This window comes from Stigmatopora nigra, chromosome 3 (assembly GCF_051989575.1).
Source record: "Stigmatopora nigra isolate UIUO_SnigA chromosome 3, RoL_Snig_1.1, whole genome shotgun sequence".
In the NCBI taxonomy this organism is placed as follows: Eukaryota; Metazoa; Chordata; class Actinopteri; order Syngnathiformes; family Syngnathidae; genus Stigmatopora; species Stigmatopora nigra.
This window is the reverse complement of record NC_135510.1, coordinates 18,949,663-18,965,879: the sequence shown is the minus strand read 5'-3', so window position 1 is coordinate 18,965,879 and position 16,217 is coordinate 18,949,663. Positions and strand designations below refer to the sequence as shown.

Here is a 16,217-nt window from a genome sequence, read left to right as displayed (position 1 = left end):
TATAGGTCATTGGGTCAAAGGTCAATGGTCAAAATAATGCTTTAAATTCTAAATATTTTTTTATTTACTAATTATTCCTTGCATAAATTTCAGTTTTTATTTATTTTGAAATAGTTTTATTTACTTATTATTCCTTTAATTTATTTCTGTTTTTATTAATTTCAAAATATATATTTAGTTTTATTTACTTAAATTTCAGTTTTTATTTATTTTGAAATAGTTTTATTTACTTATTATTCCTTTAATTCATTTCTGTTTTTATTAATTTCGAAATATATATTTAGTTTTATTTACTTATTATTCCTTACATAAATTTCAGTTTTTATTTATTTTTGGAAATATTATTTTTGTCATTTAACTTAATTTCAATTTTGATTTCCATTTTTAATGCAAATCATCAACTTTTTCAATTGAAAAAACTTTGTTTTTTGGTCACTTTTGGTGATTATTTACTGAATGTGTCGCTATATTAAACAAAAACTATTATTTTTAAAGTAAATACATTTTTAAATTGAAGAAAAACAAATAGAAATCAATAAATACTGACCATCATGTGTAATTAAAGCCATTTTTGAATGAATTTTTGGGTCATGTGGTCCTCATTAGGCTCGGGCCGTAAGCGCTAAATGACCAAGGAGCCGGTTGGAACCGGTTTCAGAACACTGGGTGTCAAAAAGCACAAAAAACACCCCCAAAATAACAACAACAAAAAAAGCACCAAGAAAACAATTTGCCGTCCGTCTGCAACGTGTGCTAACAATGGAGCTTCAATAAAGGTAACACGGCAAACAAAAGAAAACAAAGGCGGTCGGCCCGACCTCGGCGTGACCCCCGGCGTGACCTCGAGCCGACGCGACACATACTCACGGCAGGGGGGCCTCAGTAGGGCTTGCTGTCGTTTTTGGAGCGCTTGAGTTGCACTTTGAGCCGCTTCATGCCGATCTGGAAACCGTTCATAGACTGGATGGCGGCCTGTGACGACACTGGGTTGTCGTAACTCACGAAGCCTGAAGGGGGAGACATACACAAGCATCATTGTTGGATCTACTAAATAGGCACGCTAAAAGAAATGTGGACATTGATGTTCTTTTTGGTAAAACAAGCAAGGGTGTCAGACTCGGGTTGGTTCGCGGGCTACATTAACGTCAACTTGATTTTATGTGGGCCAGACCATTTTAGATAGAATATTTAGATTTTTTAATTTTTTTTATGAATGGAATAAAAAATGGATTAAAGCCCTGAATATTCCGTTTTTTATAGCAGTAAAACAATGTTTATTTTAGCTTTTTTAAATATATTTTTAGATTTTACAAAATATTTTTGAGCTAAAAACACAGAAAAAAATGATTAAAAAATGAGAATTATTGATTTAAAAGGGGGAAAATAAGGAAATTTAATATACATCGATAATCATTTGAATTTGATCCTAAAACAGAAAGTCGCCACTCATGATTGACTTTCTCGGGCCGCACAAAATGATGCGGCGGGCCAGATTTGGCCCCCGGGCCGCCACTTTGACACCAGTAGTATAAAGATTAGGATGGCTTTTACAAAAAATGCACTTAAAAAATGTCCTACAAAAGTTGTCATATGGCATACACAATTTTTTTTTTTTTAAGTACAAGTTGACAGGTAGGGTTACGTCCAACTTGAATGAATGAATGAATGAGAATGAATGACTGACCAAAACACTTGCTGAGATTGGTCTGCTTGTCAATGAAGACTTTGGCCGAGACCACGTTGCCGAAGGGTACGAACATCTGGAGGAGGTCCTGGTCCCCAAACTCTTGCGGGAGGTGGTAGATGAACAAATTGGCGCCTTCCGGACCTGAACGCCAACGGTGCTAAAAGGTCAAACGCTGTCCTCGCCATGAATGGGGCCGGGCCGCCTCACCTTCTTTTTGGCTGCCCGCCGCCGACACGCTCTGTTGCGACAGCAGGCTCTGGTTGTAGAGTCCCGGGAGGGCCGCCGCGGCCGCCGCCGCCGCCGCGTACTGCTGGATCCCCGAGTAGGCCTGACTCAGCGCCTCGGCCGCGCCGCCGTTGAGCGCCGCCATTCCGGCCAGCGAGCTGGCGTTGCCGGCGGCCAGGGATTGCAGCGTTCCCAGGGACGTCACGGGGTTGACGGACGAGGCGCCGCTAGATGTAGGGGAGGAGCCTGGCGGGAAGGACAGGGTCAGAGTGGTCGGAGCGCCCCCTGGCGGCGAGGCGGGGCGTTACCTGAGCTGGTCAGGGCGCTGAGAGGGCTGCTGGACGCCGTGGCACCGCCCGCCGAGGTCTGGCCGGTGGTCGCCGTGGCCGCCGCCGCCGCCAGGGCGGCCAAGTTCTGCATGGCGTTGAGACCTGCCGCACAACAAAATATGAAAATTATTTATGAATAGATAGATGTTTTGAATCAATAGCTAATTTCCCTCACAAAAATGATTGTAGTAAAAATAAAGACAAATGATCACTTTACATTTTAGGGCAAAAACTACAACATGAACTATATTTCACAAAACTTTCTTTCCATACATTTTAGATATGAATCATTTTGAATAAATTGAACCGATTATACATAACAGGAGAAATCTTTTCAAAATATACAGCTAGTAAAATTATGCTAATATAAGAAAGAGTCGTTCCAGAGAGTCAATCAAGAAAGAGTTGTTCAAGAAGGAGTCCTTCAAGAAGGAGTCAACAAGAAAAGAGTCATCAAAGAAAGAGTCAACAAAGAAAGAGTCATTCAAGAAAGAGTCATCGAAGACAGTCATCGAAGAGAGTCATCTAAGAAAGAGTAATCTAAGAAAGAGTCATCCTAGAAAGAGTCATCTAAGAAAGAGTAATCTAAGAAAGAGTAATCTAAGAAAGAGTAATCTAAGAAAGAGTAATCTAAGAAAGAGTAATCTAAGAAAGAGTAAACTAAGAAAGAGTCATCTAAGAAAGAGTAAACTAAGAAAGAGTCATCTAAGAGTCATCTAAGAAAGAGTCGTTTAACAAAATCTAGACTACAAACATAGTCAAAAAATAAAAATAAATATTTCAAACTTTGGTACCTGAAGCAGGGTGCAGGTTGCCAAGCGCATTCCCCGTGGAGGCCGACTGCTGCAGCAACTGCAGATAAATCTGCACACGGCACAGACGGCCAGCGTGGGTGGGTGCGTGTGGGCCCACCCGGGGTTGGAACGCGGCCCAAATAGAGGCGGCCTTACCGCCAGGTATTGTGGCCCCAGACTTCCCAGTCCGGTCAGGTTCCCCCAGACGGAGGCGGCGCTCAGTTGCTGCATCTGTTGTTGCAGCTGCAGCGCCATTCGCTTCTGCTCTTTGTCCTTCTGCGTGTCGGCGAATTTGGCCACGATGGGCGACGAGCAGCCCTGAATGGCGGAGGACGGGGGGGGGAAATTGGGGTTGGAAAAGCGCTAGCCGTCCGTGGGTTAAAAGCCGTGGGAAGTCACCTCCATGGTTTGGGACTGGTGCATGGACTTGATGGCCGATTGGGCCATCTGCCTGGCCGTGAAGGTCACAAAGGCGCAGCCTAGAGAGCGGACGCCGCCCGTTATTACGCCACGCTTTCGGGGTGCCGTACCCGGCCCTCGACTCACCTCGACTCAGGCCGTCGGGGCCGCGGAGTATCCGACACTCTTCGATCTGTCCGTAGGGCGAGAACATCAAGCGCATGTCGTTCTCGTTGCATTTCTTGGAGATCATGCCGATGAACAGCTTCCGGTCTTCCACCGCTGACACAAAACAAACAAAAATATGCAAGTTGGTTTGGTTTTTACTTTCTTCAGGGGGAAAATTCTACTTCATCATTTCCAATTATCCAAGAAAATGTGATGTGTGATCCTTTCAATTCATTTTCATTCATCTAACGCAAGGGTGTCAAAGTGGCGGCCCGGGGGCCGAATCTGGCCCGCCGCATCATTTTGTGTGGCCCGGAAAGTTCAATGATGAGTGGCGACTTTCTGTTTTAGGATCGAATTCAAATTAAGAGTATAGATGTATATTCAATTTCCTGATTTTTTCCTTTTTAAACCAATATTAGTCATTTTAAATCATTTTTTCTGTGTTTTTAGTTAAAAAATAATTTAGTAAAATCTAAAAATAAATTTAAAAAAAAAGCTAAAATATTTTTTAGGTCTATAAAACACTGAATATTCAGGGCTTTTAATCCACTTCTTTTAATCCATTTATTAAAAAAATAATCTAAATACGATACCTAAAATGGTCCGGCGGCCCACATTTGACATTACTGCTACTACTGAGTCTGACACCCCTCATCTAAAGAGTCCATTCCCGCTTACAAGGGTGCTGGAGCCTATCCCAGCTAACTACGAACACCAAGTGGAGGACACCCTGAAGCGGTGAAGCCACAATACAAAATAAGTCGAGCCGCCATTTTGACAGCATTGTTCCAGAATGAAAGATCGCTCACGTTCCGGCGACGACGGCGGAGGCATCCTCACCGTTGTTCTTCTCGCTGTCAGCCGGCTTCATCTGGATGGGGTGGTGCATCTGGAGGCGGCAAGACAATCGTCCAATGACGTGAGAGTGGCGGACACGTGACAATCCGAACGCCAATCACAAATTTGGGGTCAACGTGGCTCACCGCCGGAAGAATCTTCATGTTGTGAAGAGCGTTCTGGGCCTCCAAGGCCGACTTGCGAGTGTAGTACGTAATGAAGCAGCATCCTGCCACCACACAAGGCAACGCGGTCAGCGTCCACTCCACGGGAAAAAGACCGGTCGCCCTTTTTATAACAAAGACCTTTGCTCTGCGGCGGGTTCTGACTGCGATCCCTGAGAACGTTGATCTCGTAGACGGCGCCGTAGGGTTCGAAGAGCTCGCGAAGCTGCTCTTCCGACCACGAGCGAGGGATCTGACCCACGAACATCTTGATGGCGTCCACGTCCGGTTGGTCGGGGTGGTCCAGGGACCCGTTCATCTTCTTGCCGCTGCACAGACACAAAAAAAAACAGGTTAGCGATGCGGATTTTCTTGCCTGGAAATGACGGTTTCCTTAACTACGCTAAAAACAAGTAGTATTTTTACCACCCCTGGTCAATCTGCTGCCCTCTGGACAGTTTTTTCCCATATCTATCAGAACTCTAAACTTTCGGTAGCACGATACAATCCCTTCTGTGTAATAACTTTGGGGTTAGGTAATATGAATATATGTTTGGGTGGGGTAATCTGCCTCCTACTGGCTGACTGAAGGAAAGTGAAAGACAGTGAGAGGTAAAGGATCTGTGCAGGGGTGCTGGAGAGTCTGAAATGATCACTTATTTGTGGGTTTTTTGCCGGGAAAACGCACCTTATGGAGAAGTACTAGCAATTTCGTCATATGTAGTTTCTGGGTATGATGACAATTAGGCTTTTTGTCGAGTTAATGATGATGACAAAGCCTATGTCTGATTATTATTATTAGGATTAGTCCCAAAATTCTCGTTTTCAAATTATTGTCCTATCAAATTTAAACCCAGTCGTTCGCAGATTTCATAACATAACTGGCAGTCCAAAACGCAAGTTGAATAAAGTTGAAACCACTATAAAACTTGTCGAATCGACGGGAAGTGGAAAAAAATGTCAAGAGAGTCGTTCAAGATAGATTCGTTCAAGAGAGAGTTGTTTAAGAGAGAGTTGATCAAGAGAGAGTCGTACGAGAGAGTCGTACGAGGGAGTCGTTCAAGGGAGAGTCGTTCAAGGGAGAGTCGTTCAAGGGAGAGTCGTTCAAGGGAGAGTCGTTCAAGGGAGAGTCAGTCAAGGGAGAGTCAGTCAAGGGAGAGTCGTTCACAAGAGAATTGCTCAAGAGAGAATCGCTCAAAAGAGAATCGCTCAAGAGAGAATCGCTCAAGAAAGAGTCGAAAATGTCAACGGCGACGCAAGCGCGACTCACACGGGACCGGAATTCAACGAGCAATGGTCCACCATCATCTCCGGGAGAAAGTCCAGTTTGAAAGAAGCCATGGTTGCGGGACCGGGACGCCAAAAAAAATAAAAACTGGGGACGACGAGTGGATCCACGCGGCGCCTTCGGCCAGAAAGGCGCTGAAAACACGGGCGCCCGAGGAACGCGCTGCGGAGAGGACCAGGCGACGGCGGAAAGGCAAGCCGGCGGGATGACGCGGGGGCCGAGGGGGCGCCGTGGTCACAATCAAAATGCTGATGACCCGTGGCCTTTGTGAAACTTTCTCCTAGGCCAGCAGATCTGCCTGCAGCGTCAGTCAGATAAACAGCGTGTCAGATTGATTGGCGATAAGGCCCGCTGGGCAGCGGGAATGAAAGGAGGCCAAAAAACGCAACATCACCCCCCCTCCCACAAATCAGTTCCGGTTGCGCACTTTTGGAGATTAACTGGTGCTGGCGCTGGGAACCCACGCTGACGCTCCTCCCGGACCCCATCGATTGGAAGTCCATGGCGTGGAAAGAATCCCGCAATTGGCCCTTTTTTTAGGCAATTTAATGCGCTTTGAAATGTTGTTTACATTTTATCATTTCAATTTTTGAGTGACAGTTTTCGCTTCAGCTGAAATTTTTAATTATTCACATTATTTTTTCAAAAAGCGAAAATGGCAATTTTTTAAACATTTTTATAATTCTTTCTTAACAAATATAACTATAGTATTAAATTAGTGTTTGATAATTTCCTTTTTTTGTGTACAACTGATATAAAAATATATTGTTATTTATTGTATAAATTACACATTCCAAAGTACACTTTTAATTCTCCATATATTTTTTTAAGTTTAAGTCTTTTTGAGTTAATTTTTCTTAAAACAAACAAAATAATCTGATTTCTGTCATCTATGAAAACAGGTATTTTATTTATAATATTGCATACAGCTTTGTCTTTTATCCCTTTAACTACTTTAATTGAAAAAGAAAATGTGAATATTATTCTAAAAAGTTGCATCAAAATATAGAGGCCAGACTAATAGAACTGCAAATAACTTTAAATAAATTTAAATGAGCTAGTGAATAATACAAATAATAATAATGAGAAACGAGTGCCACATATCTTGCCAGTTTTCAATAAAGTTTTTAGACTCTTTAAAGCCACTTCCGCCTCAGCAGGTGACATCACCATACCTGTCAACTGGTACGTTCTCGCCGTAATTGGTACAACTGAAAGCCCATTTTTATATTGGTACGCTGTACACATGAAAATGGTACGCTAAACGGTGATTTTGAGAAAAAAAAATAAATTAAGGCACTTTCTAGCCATTTTTCACCATCCGCCATTGTTTCTTCCCGGAAACGCATGTCTGCCAAGTGATATATGTACCGGCGCCTCTGATTGGCTAAAAAAAAAAGATCATGATAAACATTTCGTTCGCTGTTGTAGTGGAACTTTGAAAGCAATAAACACATAAACATACATTTTCTACTTGTTGTTCGTGATTTTTTACAAAAAAGTAAAGTGGTAAGATTTTCCATGTATTTATACATATATGTAAGGGCGAAAACAAAATTTGGTAAGATCACAAATGGTTCGAGGTTGACAGGTATGCATCACGTGCCATCTCCATTCGGATATAAATAGTGAGTAGACGCCAAGTGATCTACAGTGTTGAAGACTATTGAAGTTAAGGCCACAAACGTCAAAAGTCGCCTCCTCGTCGTCACATTGGCGACAAGTTTGACAGTCAGCTGCGAGCTGCGCGCGCACCTAGCACAGACTCGGCTAGGCTAGCACGCTAGCTCCCACCAACAAGGCTTTCTTAACTGTAAACGAGCAACTTACCCGTCTTTTACGCCACAGTTTATTTGGCCTGTTTTAGCTCAGAGTTGAGCGCCGTGTTGGACGTTGGCTGGCAATGTTATGTTTTGTTGTGCTGTACACTTTCAACCGGACAAGTTTAAGCAGCGTTTTCTCTCCACTTGAGGGATTGTGACAGTTAGCTGTGTTTAAAATGGCCGTCAGCCTCCTCAGGTCGGGACGCCACTATTCCAACCCTTCTGTAGGGGGTGAAAATGACGAACCGAAACAACTTTAGACGGATTCATTCGTTCGCAATATGTTTTGTTTTACTTATGAACAATCATTTATTTAGATTAATTGGGGTTTTAAGAGTATTTGTTAAGGTGGAACATCCCCCCTCTTAAATGGACGTTGGTACGATCCACAGGCAGATGTGTTTTGGGTCTTTTTTTTTTTGTTGGTAAAATGTCGCCACAATATCACTAAACTAGCCAGTTAATTAAAACCAATTACCAATATGTTTAAAAAAATATCTCATCTCATTTTCATGTCCAGGCTATCAATTATATTGTTTTTTTGTATTAGCACCGCCGTTATTTTTGTTATTATTACTGAATTGCTACTACTGGCATACTGATATTTACATGGAGTTATAGCTATAGAAAAGTGTGTACAGCACTTTTTAATTCTACTTTCTTACAGACTTCTCTTTTTGCCCACCTGTTCGAGAAAAAAGGTCTCAATGAGTCACTTAGACAATCCTTCCAAAAATAGCTACAGTATATTTAGACAGCAGTTATCACTTTATTAATATTGCAATAAACAGTATCTCAATCCCCAGCTGAAATGATCATGTTTCAACGGCACTCGACCAGACAGATTGGACGTCTCTTGCCGTCAATGGCAGCCATTAAGTTATTTTTTGCACAAATTAAGCTGTTTGGGGGGTTGTCCTTTAACCAATGGGTAATGCTCTAAACTTATCTAGCCTAACGAGAAAAGCGAAAGGAAAAAACATTGATAAGATTGTGATGGTGTCACGTATCTGAGCCGTCCGTGAACGCACCTCGGGAAGTCACATGACAGGCAGGCGTCGCTCTCGGTCTGCTCCGACACCAAGCTAACTTGCAATAATGGTAAGTCGCACCCGAACGGTCTAATTCTACGGACACCGTCGTCTTTCTGTCGTGTGCAGGTGAACTAAATACCCCAAAAGGGTGGACGAACATTTTATTTGAATGTTGCTTGAAGACTTCCGTCATGGAGATGGAGGCTAGGCTATGCTATGCTGAGTTCAAGTATGCTAAGCTAGGCTAACAGTCGATACAAACTCAAAAGGAAAAACGTTTTAAATATAAAATATGAACGTTACGGTCTCTTAAATGCGCTTAAATTGTGGTATTCTTAGCGTTTAAGGGGGATGTGTTGTTTTTTGTGTCATTTTGCGTGTAGCGTCATGTTCTTCGCCGGGTGGGATGCTGTCAAGTGTTACCGTGTCACTTTCTTATAGTTGCTTAAATTTCAGTAAATGTCATTGTCATGTTTCCAGAATTATGTTTGCAAGACACTTAAAAAAGCATAGTCCGCTTATGTAAAGCATACTAGTATGTTTACTGGTGGTAAAATTGATAAAATGGAAGTTTGAGGAAGAGCATCCTTCGTATTTCATGTGCGTTATTTGTGTAAAATCTGTAATCTTAATTGACGAGACAGAACTATAAATAAAAAAACGTAGTATACAGCTGTAATGTTATGTAAGTTAACTTGTGGCAAAACTAATCAGTATTTAAGTAACTTTTAAAATAATTGGTTGGTTCATGGATAATTTCCATTAATATACAATGATACCTCTACTTACAAATTAAATAGAACCAGAACTTGTTCGTAACTTGGATTTTAGGTAATATATCAGCATTTTACATGGAATTTATTTCACAATATTTAATACTAACCCTTTAAAAATGTATACCAATTTAAAGGAAATCTTGGTCTTCCTAATTATGACTTTTGTGATGGACAATGTATATATTTAATAATAAAATTATTGTTTTAAAGCCGACGACACAGCAGTCTCCGATGGACGAGCAGGAGAAGCTTCTGGATGAAGCCGTCCAGGCGGTCAAGGTGCAGTCCTTCCAGATGAAGCGATGCCTGGTAAGACCACGTCAAAACGTCCTTTTATACGTCCTTCCATTCACTTTTGTCTCTTCTGTCTGTACAGGACAAAAACAAGCTGATGGACGCCCTGAAGCACGCCTCCAACATGCTGGGAGAACTGAGAACGTCCATGTTGTCCCCTAAAAGCTACTATGAGCTTTGTATCCTCAAATTTAAAGTGTTGGGGTGTAGGTGCAAAATTCAGATGGTGGTTTGTCTACCTTAGCCCAGGTGACGTGCAGACATGGCCATCTCGGACGAGCTGCATTACTTGGAAGTGTACTTGACGGATGAATTTGCCAAAGGTCGCAAGGTGGCCGACCTCTACGAGCTGGTCCAGTATGCGGGGAACATTATTCCCAGGCTGTGAGTGGAGAATAATGTCAAATATTTGGGAAAAATCGATACATTTTGGAAGGAAATGTGTCAAAGTGGTGGTTTGGGGGCCAAATGTGGCCCGCCGCATTATTTTGTGCGGCCCGAGAAAGTCAATCATGAGTGCCGACTATTTTAGGATCAAATTCAAATGAAGATTCTAGAAGTATATTATATTTCCTGATTCCCCCCCTTTAAATCAATAATTGGATTTTTTTAATCCATTTTTTTGTTTTAATGCTAAATAATAGAAGAGTACATTGGTTACATATATTGTAGAAAAGAAATGAGTAAAGACAAAATGTTTGCTGCAAGAATAAGAAAAATAGATGAAAATTGGGCGGGACCAGTGTCATTAGATACATATACATACTGTATTTTCAGGACTATAAGGCGCACTTAAAAATCTTAAATTTTCCCCAAAATAGACAGGGCGCCTTATATATGGAAAAAAATAAGATGTGTCATTCATTGACGGTGCGCCTATAGTCGTGAAAATATGGTAATTATGATAAGAAAATACAAAAATATTATTTTTAGAAAAATGATGATTCCTAGGAAAGGCACAACTACGGAGTGACCAATCCACATTGAGTAAATGTCTTTTTGTTTTCTTTAGCTACCTGCTGATCACAGTGGGCGTGGTCTACGTGCGCTCCTTCCCTCAGTCCCGGAAGGACATCTTGAAGGACCTGGTTGAGATGTGCCGCGGCGTGCAGCACCCCCTCAGGGGTCTTTTCCTCAGGAACTACCTGCTGCAGTGCACCCGCAACATTCTGCCCGACGACGGCGAGCAGCCCGAGTGAGTCCTTTGGCCACGCCCCAAATGCCCGAACGCTCCTCCTAACTTTCCCCTTTTTTCTGGGCCAGAGGCACGGAGGAAATGACGGGCGACATCAACGACTCGGTGGACTTTGTGCTGCTCAACTTTGCCGAGATGAACAAGCTGTGGGTGCGCATGCAGCACCAGGGCCACAGCCGGGACCGAGAAAAGCGCGAGAAGGAGCGACAGGAACTGCGTATCCTGGTGGGGACCAATCTGGTACGCCTCAGCCAGCTGGAGGGCGTCAATGTGGACAAGTACAAGCAGGTAAACCCATCACATTTCGTAAGTAGAGGTTTACTTTATATGAACATTCTCCAAAGTGCTCACACAACGACCAACCAAACAATTTAAAATGGATCAAAGTGGCAAAACTTTGTATGAAAAATGTGTGGAAACACAAGGCGCCCAATCTTTTAGAAGTGGGAAGGCTGTTAGCCAAGGGTGTCAGACTCGTGTTGGTTAATGTCAACTTGATTTCACATGGGCCGGACCATTTTAGATAGAATATTTCAATATTTTTTTTATAAATGGATTAAAAGAACTGAATATTCAGATTTTTATAGATCTAAAACAATGTTTATTGTAGATTTTTGGATATTTTTAGATTTTACAAAATGATTTTTTAACTAAAAACACAGAAAAATGGATTAAAAATGACAATGATTGATTTAAAAGCGGAAAAATCTGGAAATGTAAAATACATCTATACTTTTCATTTGAATTTGATCCTAAAACAAAAATCATTGACTTTCCCGGGCCGCACAAAATGATGCCACGGGGCAGATTTGGCCCTCGGGCCTCCACTTTTACACCCTTGCTGTAAGTGATCAAAATATATGGATACATTAGGAATTCGTTTTAATGGCTGTACGTTGGTTGATTTTGGCTGGAGGTCGACCCTACCAACATGGCTGCCACACGATAACTAGACTTTGTGAAAATGTCTTGTCCAAAAAACTTTGTTTTTTTAAGTCAAAGCTTTTGTTGGTGCAGGTGGTTCTTTCCGGCGTGCTGGAGCAGGTGGTCAACTGCCGAGACTCACTGGCTCAGGAGTACCTGATGGAGTGCATCATCCAGGTACCAGCGATCCAATCTAAGGCTCCGCCCCCTGCCCCGCCCCCTACCCTTCCTCATCCTCCTTCCCTCGACCCCAGGTATTCCCCGACGAGTTCCACTTGCAGACCCTCAACCCGTTCCTCCGCTCCTGCGCCGATCTTCATCAGTACGTCAACGTCAAGAACATCATCATCGCCCTCATCGACAGGTAGGTGGCGCTCCGTCCACGGGACACAGACGGACGGACAGGCGACTTAACCCACTTTTCCTTCCAGATTGGCGTTGTTCGCCCACCGCGAAGACGGACCCGGCATTCCGGCCGAAATCAAGCTTTTTGACATCTTCTCCCAGCAAGTGGCCACTGTCATCCAGGTACTCCACAAAAAGCCAATCTAACGTATTTTCATGACTATAAGGCATATTTAAAAGTCTGAAATGTTCTCCAAAATAGACAGGGCGACTTATAATGCCTTATAGATGGAAAAAAAATAGATTATGTCATTAATTGAGGGTGCGCCTTTAAATGTGGTGCGCCTTATAGTCCTGAAAATACGGTATTTGAGTTTGGATCCCTAGCATTGCGCTGCCAGCAAAACTGACCGATCTGGATTTGAACCCAGGACCCCCCATTCTGAGACCAATTTGCTAACCACTCTACCACCAAATCGCCCCCACTAGATATTTCCTTGAATTTTTTTTTTACTGGCAAAAAATCATTTATTCATCATCTACTCCTTCATTTCTACATTTTTTATGCCATCTGGAATATAAAATATATATATATTTTAAATAAAACTTTTAATATTATATGATGGATTCCACTTCCATTTTTTTAATGAAAACTGTCAAATATACTCTTTGTTATCTCTTTCCCAATGGTTCATGATTAAAAATGATGTCAAAATGTTTTTAAAACACATTATTCTTTTTCCATATGTCCAGTCTCGTCAGGACATGCCCTCCGAGGACGTGGTGTCCCTCCAAGTGTCCCTCATCAACCTGGCCATGAAGTGCTACCCGGACCGCGTGGACTACGTGGACAAAGTCCTGGAGAGCACGGTGGAGATCTTCAACAAACTCAACCTGGAACAGTAAGGCTCCGCCTCCCCGTTTCCCCTCCTCCCACCGGTTCTGAGACTCCGCCCTTTCCCTCCGCAGCATAGCCACGAGCAGCGCGGTGTCCAAGGAGCTGACGCGCCTGCTGAAGATCCCGGTGGACACGTACAACGACGTCTTGACGGTCCTGCGTCTCAAGCACTTCCCGCCACTTTTCGAGTATTTCGACTACGAGTCTCGCAAGAACATGAGCTGCTACGTCCTCGGAAACACGCTGGAGTACAACACCACCATCGTGGCTCAAGAGCAGGTCAGACGGAAGACCCCCGTCGCATTCCCGTTTGCTCACGTGTCCTCACGCGCCCTCTATTGGTCGCCCGGCAGGTGGACGCCATCTTGAGCCTGGTGTCCACGCTGATCCAGGATCAGCCCGACCAGCCGGCGGACGACCCGGACCCCGAGGACTTTGCCGAGGAGCAGAGTCTGGTGGGACGCTTCATTCACCTGCTGCGCTCGGATGACCCCGACCAGCAGTACCTGGTGAGCCGCCTTGGCCGTTGCCGCCATTCTTCGAGGCTCCGATGTGTTAATGTAAGGGTGTCAGACTCGGGTTGGTTCGCGGGACGCTTTGATTTTAGGTGGACCATTTTAGATAGAATATTTAGATTTTTTTTTTTAATGAATGGATTAAAAGAACTGGATTAAAAACCCTGACGTTTTTTAAAGATCTAAAACAATGTATATTTTAGGTTTTTTTAAATATATTTTTAGATTTTACAAAATGATTTTGGAACTAAAAACACCGAAAAAAATGATTAAAAATTACAATGAATGATTTAAAAGGGGGGAAATCAGGAAATTTAATATACATCTGATTCATGGGTGTCAAAGTGGTGGCCCGGGGGCCAAATCTGGCCCGCCGCCTCATTTTGTGTGGCCCCGGAAAGTCAATGATGAGTGGCGACTTGGTGTTTTAGGATCAAATTCAAATGAAAAATAGAGATTTAAAATAAACCAACCTGAGTCTGACACCCTTGTTAACTACGTACTATATACCGACCCGGGAGATATTTTTCCCCTTACCTTGTTCACAAAACACTTAACTTGATGCAGATCCTCAACACGGCCCGCAAGCACTTTGGCGCCGGCGGGAACCAAAGGATCCGCTACACACTGCCACCCTTGGTCTTCGCTGCCTACCAGCTGGCCTTCAGATACAAAGAAAATGCCTCAACGGTAAGCCTGTCATTCAAACGGAATGTCCCACACAAGAAGCTTACGTTCTGCTCTACATAAACAAACCCTCTTGTCCTTCTCCCTCTTTTTCAGGACGACAAATGGGAGAAAAAGTGCCAGAAGATCTTCTCATTCGCCCACCAAACCATCAGCGCGCTCATCAAGGCCGAACTGGCCGAGCTGCCTCTCCGACTCTTCCTGCAGGGGGCGCTGGCGGCCGGCGAGATCGGCTTCGAGAACCACGAGACGGTGGCTTACGAGTTCATGTCACAGGTAGGCCCCAAAGGACAAAATGAACATTGAGTGACGGATTGATTGACTGAAGGAAGCTCCTCCCCCTTCCCGCAGGCTTTCTCGCTGTACGAGGACGAAATCGGCGACTCCAAGGCGCAACTGGCGGCCATCACGCTGATCATCGGCACCTTCGAACGCACCCGTTGCTTCGGCGAGGAGAACCACGAGCCCTTGAGGACGCAGTGCGCCTTGGCCGCCTCCAAACTGCTGAAGAAACCCGACCAGTGTCGCGCCGTTAGCATCTGCGCTCACCTCTTCTGGTCTGGACGTAGCAGCGACAAGAACCAGCAAGAGGTCAGACCCATCCCGTTGTCGGTCCCCTCTAAGCCCCACCCCTCACTTTTTGCCCCTCCCCTTTAAGATCCGAGATGGCAAGCGCGTGATGGAGTGTCTGAAGAAAGCGCTCAAGATCGCCAACCAGTGCATGGACCCGTCACTGCAAGTGCAGCTCTTCATCGAGATCCTCAACCGATACGTCTGCTTCTACGAGAGGGAAAACGACGCCGTGAGTACTCCGGCACGCCCCCATCTGTCCAAAGACAGATCAATTCATCCAGTAATGATTGTTTCCTTACTACAAAACTGAAAATAACCAACAAATACTTTGCTGACATCTAATGGTGAAAAAAAGTATAGCAAAAAATGACTAAACTCACTTAAGGACTTATTTTCTGTCCGGCCTTTTTCAATGACGCCATGCGTTCGTCGTTTTCGGCTCTAAAATACCAAACTTTGTCTTTTTGGGGGGGGACGTCGCCAGGTGACGGTGCAGGTTCTGAACCAGCTGATTCAGAAGATCCGGGAAGACCTTCCCAACCTGGAGGCCGGCGAGGAGAGCGATCAGATCAACAAACACTTCCACAACACTCTGGAGCACCTGCGCCTCCAAAGGGAGGCCCCCGAGGCCGAGGGGCCCGTCTACGAAGGACTTGTCCTGTAAAAAAAGAAGAAAAAATGGCCGTCTACCGAGGACAGCCCCTGTCAAAATGGCCGACCGCTCGCTCTTTGTCTTTAACTCGCTTCCTTCGTGTCCACCAATGTGTCGCCATCCCCGATCACGTGACCGCGACCCCGACACCCCCCACTTGTAAATCGCCCCTGTGAAAAAATCCCAGACCGTAGGAATTTCGCTCTCGTCATTTATGAAAATACGACCAGAAAAAATACAAATATGTTCTTAACAATCTATACTTGCTTTTTGGTTCATTTTGCATACGCACTGTATGGATAGAATAAAGGATTATGCTTAATATATCATGTGGTCTGTCTTGTCTCCTGGGAAACTTTGAGTCTGTGTTTTGAAGATGAAAGGAAATGAATGATTTCATTGTCATTATACTGGTATAATTACATTTGAAGCTTCACCACAAAGTGCAAAAGCACAACAACAAATAAATACACTGACGGTGTGAAACGTTCAGTAACAGTGGGAGATTTGCCATTCAGATGAAATGATTCAAGTGATAGTCATTTAAATTCAGAGCAGAATTGGACGTCTTTTATCGTCAATGGCGTTGAAAAAGTTTAATAGTTTA

General features: G+C 43.8%; 2 protein-coding genes across 2 annotated transcripts; one reads left to right on the top strand and one right to left on the bottom strand.

Annotated features, from left to right (window-relative positions):
• Positions 1 to 304: 304 nt before the first annotated feature.
• On the bottom strand, positions 305 to 6,118 carry LOC144194214 (CUGBP Elav-like family member 1). Its single transcript, XM_077713117.1, is given in 12 exon segments — positions 305 to 1,007; positions 1,685 to 1,828; positions 1,895 to 2,158; positions 2,221 to 2,343; positions 3,036 to 3,105; positions 3,108 to 3,353; positions 3,435 to 3,514; positions 3,582 to 3,716; positions 4,446 to 4,494; positions 4,589 to 4,671; positions 4,748 to 4,935; positions 5,877 to 6,118. Coding segments are annotated over 12 exon segments (1,581 nt in total). The 5' UTR covers positions 5,948 to 6,118; the 3' UTR covers positions 305 to 879.
• A 2,547-nt stretch (positions 6,119 to 8,665) lies between these two features.
• Positions 8,666 to 15,936, top strand: vps35 (VPS35 retromer complex component). The gene is made up of 17 exons (XM_077713138.1): positions 8,666 to 8,818; positions 9,738 to 9,836; positions 9,904 to 10,000; positions 10,082 to 10,205; positions 10,834 to 11,016; positions 11,085 to 11,304; positions 12,034 to 12,117; positions 12,195 to 12,304; positions 12,372 to 12,468; positions 13,039 to 13,187; positions 13,255 to 13,462; positions 13,537 to 13,692; positions 14,266 to 14,388; positions 14,482 to 14,661; positions 14,737 to 14,976; positions 15,044 to 15,187; positions 15,443 to 15,936. Exons 1-17 carry the CDS (start codon positions 8,816 to 8,818, stop codon positions 15,620 to 15,622), a joined length of 2,397 nt encoding a protein of 798 aa, XP_077569264.1. The 5' UTR covers positions 8,666 to 8,815; the 3' UTR covers positions 15,623 to 15,936.
• The last annotated feature ends 281 nt before the right edge of the window (positions 15,937 to 16,217 follow it).